The 12,059-nt window shown below is 28.2% G+C and overlaps 1 protein-coding gene across 3 annotated transcripts in view; it reads right to left on the bottom strand.

Annotated features, from left to right (window-relative positions):
- LOC136082389 (uncharacterized) overlaps positions 1-12,059 on the bottom strand; it is a 381,697-nt gene that overhangs the window by 345,843 nt on the left and 23,795 nt on the right. For all 3 annotated transcript variants that reach the window (XM_065801560.1, XM_065801559.1, XM_065801561.1), the window contains one exon: positions 8,555-8,610. In XM_065801560.1, coding sequence (XP_065657632.1) covers positions 8,555-8,609 — 55 coding nt within the window. In that variant the 5' untranslated portion in view covers position 8,610. The remainder of the gene's footprint in view (positions 1-8,554; positions 8,611-12,059) is intronic.

A 12,059-nucleotide genomic window follows, 5' to 3' on the forward strand; every position in this document is an offset into this window, starting at 1 on the left:
CACAACAATAGGAAACTCAGAGCTTGAGCAACATAAAGAAAAGTGACTAACAAATTTACAAATAGACCTTCAGATAAGCTAGATTTTACATGAAAACTGGGATAACATGTAAAAAACAAAGATACTGAGAATATGTAAAGTATGACTTGTTTAGTCACTTATCAACTTATTGAAAATAAAGATAAAAATTCTATTCATCATAGTTTAAAATTATAATAGCAAAGAAAATTTAATAACTAACTGAAATAATAAGCACGTTTGAAACATTGAAACGTTAATGTAAACACGTTGGCCATGCCTAGATGTGATATTTTTGATAGTGTAGGTTTAAACATTTTGCCATGAGTACTTGTTTTATTTTTAAAAGAAACAAGTTTAGTTTATTAAAATGTTTTTAGGTTTTAAAAGGCTGAGTGATTTTAAGTTGGCAACAAATAATTTGTGCACATGTGTTTTTGTAAGACATTCAGTCTCAAAACTTGTTTTATGGATTGCATAAAGAAAAATGTACTGTCAAATTCTATAAGGCTCAGTATAAGTGCCATATAACTTTTTTGAAAACTAAGAATTTTACTAACAGTCTTTTTTGAAAGCTAAGAAATCGATGTGCAAAGATTCTCAAAGCAAAGTAAAGACGTTGATTTAAAGTATACTTTAATAATTTGATATTGGTTTCTGCTTGAACTTATCTATTTTGAAAAATGAAAATTATCAGGAATTTATCAAAATGGAAATGGAAAAATGGAAATTATCAGAAATTTGTGCTCTTGGTGCTATGAAAAACCTTAATCGAATTAGTCTGGGTTGATCAAGGTCAGAGCAAACTGTTTTTGATCTAGAGCTTCTCGTATATTTTAAGTTATTAAAAGTTATTAAAGCCGATCAAGATACCATAACTAAGATAGACCATATATTATAAGTTCTATCAAACAATTATAAGAGTAACTTCTATATATATATATATATATATATATATATATATATATATATATATATATATATATATATATAATATATATATATATATATATATATATATATATATATATATATATATATATATATAGTGTAGATGTTGTAAAAAATTTTATTATGTAAAAGTAACAAAAAAAAATGTTTATTTTTTTACTCGAAATTTTTAATCTGTATAATTATATGTGCATATTTATAATTGGTACAATAGGCAGAGCGGAGCAGATCTTTTATATATTACAAACGTTAGAGCGGATTATAAAATAAACTGAGTTCTGATAAGTGATCTGACAAATAATATGCAGATTCCATGCACACAAAGGGCTCTAAATGCGAAAGTTAATCAAACGTTTAGAGATATAAGTCTTGTGCACAAATGGTTTTTGTTAGTAGTGAACGCCTAACCTATAAAAAATGTGATCTGCCGTTTTCTAAGATGAGATCTGCCAAATTCTTTGGCAGATCACATGTTAGAACTTTTCAGATTATGGTAAGTTTAGATACAATCTATTCCGTTTGATTGAAGATCGATGGTAAAATGAATATATCATCTAGGCGCGTTAAGAGCGGGGAAGAGGAGAAACGAAAGAGACCGTTTATTCCTGGCGGCAGATGTCAAATGGAAGTCCAAATTAAAAACAAGTTCATTTAAAAAAAAGTCATTTTTATAAGTAAATATAAGAAAAATTAGAAAAATCAGCATTGATGTCCCAGGCAGTGAAGAGTGAAGGCTCTTGGCGCCTCTGATATCATCACTAGTTGTATATTAACTATTGATAATATATCATTTTTACCATCAACCTTCAGTCAAACATGACACATTGTGCCTATATTGAGTTCTTTTACCGTTAAGTTTCAATAGAAAGTGCGTTGTTTTTTATTTGATCACAACTCAATAGTTCTAACATTTGTTCTGCTAAATTATTAGGCAGATCAATTATAAGCTTTTATTAAAGTTATTCAGCTTATTTTATTATCCAAGAGAATCTCTCAAATAAGAATTCAGCTGATTTTATAATACGCTTTGCCTTTTGTACTATATAAATGAACTTTTCTGCGCTACCGAGTGTACCTACTCTTTAAGTTACCATACAAATTAACGTGTTTTACCAGTCATCTCTGTATAACGTTGATAATAAAGATTTTATAGAGATAAACTTTTTCAATTTTTAACTTGTAGCATCTAATGACATTAAGCACACACAAATTTTTTATGTTTAAAAACGATTCATCGTCATGATTATTTCAAAATCGCTTAAGTCATTTTTTTAAGTTTTGAAATTTATTGTTTTTTATTTTCATCACAACAAAAATAATTTTACAAAAAACTCTGATTGGTTTAAGACATTGGCTGTGCCAGCCATAGCCTTCTTGCCGTTCTCGTGCAAAATTTTCAGGCTGATTATGACAAATTTATAAATTTGCTGGTATTTGTATTTATTTTTAAGTTCCAATTATAGAACAACAACATATGAAGTAACAAAATTTCCGCCCCAATTTACTTTTCGTGCGGCGAACAACCTTGTCCCTTCTTTAAGTCTGGTTATAAATGATTTGTCTTAAGAAAGACTGTGTAAGTAGTTCTACATTTATTATTATATATTATATTTTCTCATTATTATCTGGCAATAAATTAAAGGTAAATAAGTTATAATAAAACAGGCACCAATTAAATTAAATCAAAATTCAATATTTTGCTTAGAATTTCAATATTTTAAGCAAAATATTAAAACATCCTCTGTTATAAAAAACGAAGTGGTAAATTTTACTGTGCTTCGAGATACAGAAAAATGATTTTAAGACTGCACTTCCAAGAGCGGAAGTGCAGTCTTAAAATCATTTTTCTCCATCTCGAAGCTTAAATAAGCTTCGGCACAGTTAAGATATTGGACAAATAGACTATTGTTGATGGATTGCAGTAACGAATCCCACTGTCGATTAGAGATATTGCAATCAATTGAAACTGAGATATACCCTCATTTAAACTTGTATTTTGGAGTGATGCAACTTTGTTTTTGCTAGTATTGTTATTCCATTTGAAACCCAGAAATTTTTTGTTTATTTTAAAGGTATATAAATGCTCCGTTTATTTGAGCAACCTTGTTGGAAATATAACTTTTTCAAGAAATCGGAAAACCGGTTATTTCAGTGTTTAGATTGATAAAGTTCGCTACTCCGTATGTTTGAAATCTGCTAATTAGTTCTATTATACTAGAGATTGTATTACTTAGCGAAATTACATCATCTGCAAATGCAATTACATCTGTATAAATATCTTTCATTGTTGATCCTACTTTACATTCTGAGACTATTTATTTAGGATGCTTTCAATATAAATGTTATATAAATGCGGCTATAGAATAGACCCTTGTCGTAACCCGTACGACAAGAGTTTATTCTGTAGCCGTATGTCGTACGGCTATCTGTTATACTAGGACATAAAAGTATTATTAGATATTCTAGAAGTTTAGTTAAGATAGGTAAATAAATCATTCCTTGGTATTTTTCTGATTTATTAGGTGATTTTTTATATATAACATAACTGATAAACTGAAATAATTGTTAACGTTCATAGATCGTTTGGTACCTATCCATTTGTTAGAATACTGCTATAGTATTTAGCGAGCCACAAAAAAAGATTGTTATTATGAGAGTTTTTAGGGTGTTCAATACTTACCCGACAGCTATCTGGGGACTTATTACTATTTAATTGTGAGGTGTAGCTTTTAATACCAGCTGATGTAATAACTAGTGAATTAGGCTCTTTACATAGAGGTTGAATTTGGTTGATTTTTATTTGTAATAAGAGGCGTATTGAGTGTTGTATTTTGACAACTCTATATAGCTAATTTATGTCAGAACCTTTTAATAGCAAGAATATTATCATCTTTATAAGTTATATGAGGAGACAATAGAAATTTTTTTTTTAACAATAAACGCGTTTCCTCCAAATTGTCTTCCATATGCTTTTTTTTCGGCCGCATGAAAAAATACTTTATGTGTCGGCAATGCTATGTTTTTTAGCACAACAAGTTCAATATTCAAAAGCCAATGTTCCGATAGAAAGATAATATCAAGTGATTTGACGAATTTTGAAATATAAACTGAATTCAATTTAAAACTTTGGCACAAAAAGAAATATTTAAGAAGGTTTTACTTACTTTGTTTCCTTCCATTTTAAATTAAAATCTATAAATAGTGATCACACTATGAAATTGAGAATCCTAAAATTTTTAGCTGCTCAAGTTTTTCATTTGTTTTGATTTTTATAAAGCTTTTGTTAAATGTTTTGGCACTCTTTCTAGTTTAGACTAGCCGTATAACCAGACTACCATCAGACTGATGAGAAAATTTGTTTTTGTCGGAAACTAGTCTTAAAGCATGTTTTCGACGAAATCAAAGCGGTGCTAATCAAATATGTGATTAATCCCTTGTGCAATAATAGCATTCATAAGCTGTATGTGTAAAAGAAAAGTAAAAATGTTTTAGATTAATTTAAGACAACAATATTCTGCTTTTGTAGAGTTGACCTTAGTGGTTTGTCATTATAGTGTTTATATAACAATGTGGGGTTGAAGTTAAAACATTTGTAACTAATCAATACGTCAAACATATAGTAAAAAACGCAAAGAAATGTAAGAAGAAACAAAGTTAGCGTTATAAAAAAATGTTACTCTAAAGTTTTTAATCTTGTTAAGAAATTTGCATTTAAAGAAGAAATAGATGTATTAGATAAAATGCTGGAGTACTGTTACTTGCATAAAATAAATTTCAATACAAAGACCTTATTGTTGTAAATAAAAAAGAATCCAAAAACAACTGTATATCATATAAAATAAAATAAAAATTATTTAAACTAAGTGTAAGTAATCTCAAAATTTTTGTCTATCTAATACGACTCTATCTGTAGATAATTGAAATAGAGAAGTCTAAAATCATTTAACTCTTGGCTACTGCTTATTTTTAAAGAAATATAATAATATATATGCTAAAATAAATTTAAAAGCGTTCATAAATTTGTTTGTTGTAAGTTGTAATGGTAATGGTAAGTTGCCTATGAAACATAGGCAATACAAAGGGGTTTATATGTTTGGGCCAGTCTTCACGTAAAATATTTTATGCTAAATGCAGATATAAAGCTAGGGCTGTACTGCTAGTGCTGGAGCTGTTGTAAACACAGCGCTAAATTATCTTATCAATCTTTTGATTATAAATTGTCAGATATTATAAGGTAGTTAAAAACCAAAATAAGTACTGGTATTTAACAGTTGTGGCTAATTCCAGATGAATCAACCAACTTTAAAGCAGTTTTGTTTTCAAACTTAAATATTAAAAAACTTTGCTTATTTAGGATAAAAAACCTTGGGTTTCAGGAAACATAAGTTAAAATAAAAATTATTCATTAACAAGTATTGTTCCTTACCATATTTTTTATGAGACTTTAACTTTACAACTGTAAAAACTTTGTGAAAATTAACACAATCTCCTACAAAGTACAATAATTTCTAAAATATTTTTAGATAATAACTTTGAGAAATGTACATTATTTAGTTCAATTCTGGTAACAAAATCTTTTTATAAACTCAAAATTCTACTAATTGGGTTGTAGCTCTCATAAAAAAGTGAGTGCTGAAAAAGACTTGAAGTTAAATGCTTTAAATAAAAAAAATAAAAAAATTTTAATAACAAAAATACAATTTAACAATTGATCAAGAGAGTTGGTAGACAACAACACTGGCTTGAGTTGCTGAAGGGCACAATGACCCCAAGAAAATTATACTTTGAGAGTTGCACTTCGATGTTTTAGTTTAACAATTACCATGTTCTATGATGCTTTAATTCAACTTTTACCATAACTACTACATATACCTGAAACACCATAAGCTACTTTATATTTCAGTTTATAAATTTTATTTTAGATCACAGTTCATCCTTATCTAGTAAATTGAAAAATACCTAATATCTATATGGTTGTTTAAATTTTATGTCATACAAAAAAACATATCATTGTAAGTAAAACTTAAGAAAAAGATTTTCATTTTTACTATTTTATGCAAACTATTTTCTGTAAGATTTCATTAAAACAAAACAATGAATTCAAGTCAATGTTCTCAGCAAGCCTAGGCTCATATAAGATAAATGCAAACCCATATTATAGTTTGCTTATCATTACTTACTGCAGACAATTTTTAAAAACATTCCGTGTAACACAACTTTCTAAACTTTTAATGTGTTAAAAAAAGCCAATAGTTTTTTTCATGTTATTTGACATCAATCGTTAGGCATGAAAAACGTAAACATAATTAAGTAGGAACCTTAATATGGTCTTTATTCTTTAAACATATAACATAGAACAGTTATTTTTCATCTTTTTTACTGTGGATAAGGAGCCTATTGCGTTTGTCAGAATTTAACTAGTTTTGTCAGAAAAAGTTTCATGTTTTTGTTAACAAAAACAAGCTTTAGGAAGTGAAGTTAGAAAAATAATTCAAAACAAATATTATTAATTTTAGACTTCAAGCACGCAATTACAAATGCTTTTTTTAAATAAACTCAAACATATAAAAATAGTTTCAATTAAAGCGATGGTACTAACGATAAGTTCTTAGTATTTTAATTTATCTAGTAATGATGTTGTTTATAAAATACTATTGTTTGTTTTTATGCAAGATATTTCGTTTATATATTTTTTGATTATTTTAACAAATGTAGGCATTATAGCACTTCTAAATTATATGTTTGCTTTTTTATTCTTCTATATATATTAGTGCTAGGCAGCAAATAAATTTTTTATTTTCAATTAATCGTATGATTTTCTGCGATTAATAACAATTAATCGCAGAAATGCAAAAGATTCAAAAAGGAAATCAAATGTAGTGTATTTTGTAACTTTATTCTTTCAAAGTTTCGCTATATGAACAAAAGTGAAATAACATACAATATAATAACTTTATTCAATTTTATCTATTCTCCCAACTTTAAGTTTACTTACACATCTGTAACAAGCCAGTTGCTAAGACAAACAAAGTCATTCACATTTTCAGATGGTAATAAAACTCTCTTCTTTTGTACAATATGATTAGCAAGGAAAAACAACCTTTGCAAGGTATGGATAATGCAGTTGTTGCCAAATACTTTTGTGCAATTGAGGACAGTCTGCTGTTTGAGCCTGCATGTTTGGACCACCACTGTAATGGATAGGTCTCTGTACGCTCCTCTGATGGTGGGCTTTGCTCTGTATTGACACACACAGTTCTAAATTGAGTCTTCCAGTATTCTAGCAATCAGTATAGCAAATTTTTTCTTTGATGGCTTTGATTTTGTAGCTTCCACAGGTCATTTACAATAACCTTTTGTTCCTTGAGCAAATTAGTGACTTAGGCTCACATCTCGCCTCTCTCAACTCTGAGTATACACTTGAGGTCTTTGAATTTCAGATCCGATGAAGTTAGAATCTTTAGTTATGCAATGTCGGCATCTTCCTTGCGTGTTTGCAGGTTTGTTTAGAATGTAGATTTATATTCGACCACATAGGCAGGGTCATCATCTACGCTCTCCATCACCCAAAAGAGGTGGTAAAAAGCAGACAAACTCTAGAGCATATTAATATTTGTGCTTACACACATATAGAGACATACTAATTTTCTCTTACATGCAATCAGACAAGTCGGTGAGAAATAAATGATGTAAAATACACCTGAAGATCTTCAGTAGATTTTCCAACCTCTTCAATTTGTCCATTTCAGCTGATGTTGGCATAGCAATTATTGTGTTGTGTGTGGTAAGGACATCCTTCAGTGACTGTTTGTTTCTGCGAACACTTTTTATCATGATTGAAGTCAAATCTCATTTGTCAAAATGTCTTATATAAGATTTCTTTTATGTCTAGGTTCACTATATTTTTGTTTAAATTCTGCAGCACTTGCTGGACTATGTTTAAAGAAGCCCATCACTTCTCTGTGTTTACCAGGGACATTGTCAAACGCGCTGTAGTGCAGAGATACTGTGACAGATTGCTGGAAACTGTGTGCGACGTAAGGAGCACGTTAAAAAGGCAAATGCCTTGCAGCAGTGACCATATTTCTTGGACTATCTCTGCTAAGTATACTGACTTTATTTAAAATGTAACATTGCTGTGCAACATGAATAAAATGATCTGTGTACGTTTCAGCAAAGTGCCATTCATGTGTCTTAACTTCAGTAAGAGCATATGATGCAATTCCCATTCTTCTTAAATGTAATGAACAGTAAGTCCAAGGTAATTATGATAGAGCAAACACTTTGTGCACATTGTAAAGTTGTTGCCTTTATAATATGCACAAAGTCATCAGGATTTTAAAAGAAGTTAGAACAATTGTTTTAATCTAACTAATAATAACATCCTGTCCTGTATTGTACATTACCTTTTCTGTAATGAATGTTAACTTTAAATTTGATTTTATTTTTACTATTTCCTTAGTATTATATTTTTTAGTTTTTAATTATGTATTATAAATAGTTTTTTTATCAAATAACTTTTGCTAATAATATAAATATTTAGAAAATTTTCATTTATAACTACAAACAAACAAAAAATGCTTACCTCCGGCGTTCAAATATTTTACTGCAAGGACAAGTACGAATACCGAGTACCTCATTCTAAATACATTAAAAACGCTATATATATACATATATATATATATATATACATACATATATATATATATATATATATATATATATATATATATATATATATATATATATATATATATATATATATATATATATATATATATATATATATATATATATATATATATATATATATAGTATATACAATATATACTATATATATATATATATATATATATATATATATATATATATATATATATATATATATATATATATATATATATATATATATATATATATATATATATATATACATATATATAAAATGTATATATACATATACATATACAAGTGTATACAAATATTTGTGCTTTTCACCATAAACTATTAAGTGTTTTACTTAAAGCGTTTGTTGAACGCCGTTATATAAAACACTTAATAGTTTATATTACGTCATTTATATAATTATTATACACACTTGAGACGTCGTTATAGACGTCTCAAGTGTGCATAATAGAACATTATGCACACTTGCGTCGTCTATAAAGCGTTGTTTAGACGTCTTATGGACGTCTGTACCCACTGGGTTGAAGAAAAATAATTTATCGATAATTTAATGTCAATTCACACAGGAAATTCACATTCGATAAAGTTAAATTCAACCCATTTGTCACTGTAGATCACAGTTAATTTTTAATCTTTAGTTTTGTGAAACTACTCCCAACATAAGCATATATAGGGATTACTCAAGTCAATTTTGTTGAATATAGACAAGTTAGAGAAGCATGTCATTTATTTCTCTACTAATAATGGATATTCGTTTTTCAGTTGAGGTTCAGTTGTCATTACTAGGGATATTGAAGCATACCTATCTTTAAAACTAAGACTGCAGTTTTTGCGAAAAGTTTTTAAAAAGTTTTAAAAATTATTTAGCAAATCTGATTTTGGATTATATAGAGATGATGACTTAGCCGTGTTTAAAAATGCAAGCGGTCCAAATATTGAAAAAACTAAGCTTCATTTTGTTTAAATGTTACAACAAAACAATCTCAGTATTTCCATTTAATCTAAAATGAAAATTGTTAGTTACCTTAATGTTACATTAAATCTTACCAACTGCAGTTGTCAACCTTAACATACTTTTGATAGTAAGTTAAATTATATCCATGCTAGTTCCAATCATCTACAAAGAATTTTAAACCAACCTCAATTGAACACAGATTATCTTCCAATTCTTCAAGCGAAAAAACTTTTCAAAAGACTGCTCCTCATTATAAAGACGCATAAAAAAAGTCTGGGTTTCACACCAATTTCCAATATCGTTCAAATCTAAATCATTCTAACACTAAAAAACGAAAAAGAAATAATATATGGTTTAATCCTCCTTTCTGCAAAATTTTGTAACCAAAATTGGCATTTTCCATAACATCATAATCTTCACAAAACTTTTAACAGAAATAAAATATGTTAGTTAAAGCTGCGTGCCAAATATTTGATCAATTATTAAACCACACAACCAACAAAGTCTGCGTTACAAAACTACCGTTAATGATACAAATTGCAACTGCATTAAGAAACCTCATGCATTTTGAATACCCAATGTCTATCAAAAAATGTTGTATTTGAGGCCACTTTAGCATCACCTAATCCCAGTCTTACGGAAAAATATTACATCGGTATTAGTGAAAACGGAATCAAGCTTAGCTTTGCCGAAATATCAGATATCAGATTACGTATATTTGACGTCAGATACCGTGTCAATGCTAAACTTGTATTTTTTATAACGGTTTTTATTTTCTATTTCTAAATAATATGGCTGATTGCCGAAAGAAATGAAACTTCAAGTTTGATTATAAAATTTTATTTTTTCATTTAATTATTTTAATATATATAATTTATATATATATATATATATATATATATATATATATATATATATATATATATATATATATATATATATATATATATATATATATATATATATATATATATATATATATATATATATATATATATATATATATATATATATATATATATATATATATATAAAATTTTTTAAGTGATTTTTTTCTAAAATTTTTTTACATCAATTTTTTTGCTCTTTTTAAAGCGTCCGTGTATTAAGTGTTTCAAAGCATCACTTTGGCTTTTTTCCTCATATTCCTCAAACTGAAAATCTTTGATCAAATGCAATAATGACTTTAGAATACAAACTGCAACATTCAGATTTAAATTCTCTGTTTTCAAAACCTTTCATGTTTTATTAAATGGCAAAGAATTTCTTTCCATAAAATTGTTAAAAAAACATCATAACAGTTTTCAATTTCTTGATGAGGTTTTTGGTTTTTGGATTCGATTAGTTCATGAAGAAAAAAAGTTTTAGAGGCATTGAAAAAAAAAATAATAATGATTGCATGTAAGTAACATCTATTTGTGTTTTCTTAGATAATAGGCCAACCAGATGCCAATTTTGAGGTACGGCCTTCACTTTTGCCAACCAGATTTAAAGAAGGTCCAACATAAGTTAAAAATAATTATGAATCACCTTTGTCGTTGATCTTTTATTTTCAGTTCTAAGCTGTCTCGCTATGTTTAATGCATTATCAGATATTGAAATGTCATTTTCTTGTTAAAAAAATTCAAACTTATTCTTTTTAAATAACCTGCTCCATGCAAATAAATGGAGACAATTTGCAAAAACCGCTCAATTGGAGCTGCATCTTTAACGTATCAACATGTAAAAAGTCTTGAGTATAGTCAGCACTTATTTAGTTGTATTTTTTTTTATCTGAAATTATTTTAACCAAGGCTTTATTCTCATTAGAAATAACAACTCCTCACATAAATTGGCTGATAGATACGAAGTATTACTGGCCTAATAACTCCAGAGTTCCTAAATAGTTACCATTTTGCTCTGATCCAAATGTTTCATTGTTGCTACGAAATATCAATCCTCTTGATGACAAAAACTTTACGACTGAAACATTTTTTTCAGCAAATTCTACCAGTATATTGCAGTGCATTTTATAACTGCTTTAATAATACAGAGTCACTCAATTTATTTTTGCCTACTGGAGTATGTGAGCATACTTTTAGACGTTCAGAGTCGTTTTTATTTTCAGATTAACATTTCGAACCATTTTTCCAGTCATTAAATCCAGTTGTGGAAAAATTAGAGTGCGCGCTTCAGAGTAACGTGTAAGCAAACCAAGAGACAGAACCTGCAGATGGTGAATGTAACAGCCGCTTACAATTTCAAAATTCTCCTGTAATTTACAGCTAAAGCAAGATTTTGATTCGGGAGGCTGAATAAGCGCAAATTTCATAAGTGCGAACTGGCATAAGTGCAAAGCGTTGAAAAAACTGGCATAAGTGCAATTTAGCATAAGTGCACCGAATAAAATTACAAATATTAACATAAAACCCAAATTGGCATTTCGCACTTACGCCAACTTGCACTTAAG

This window comes from Hydra vulgaris, chromosome 07, assembly GCF_038396675.1.
Source record: "Hydra vulgaris chromosome 07, alternate assembly HydraT2T_AEP".
NCBI classification, from domain to species: domain Eukaryota; kingdom Metazoa; phylum Cnidaria; class Hydrozoa; order Anthoathecata; family Hydridae; genus Hydra; species Hydra vulgaris.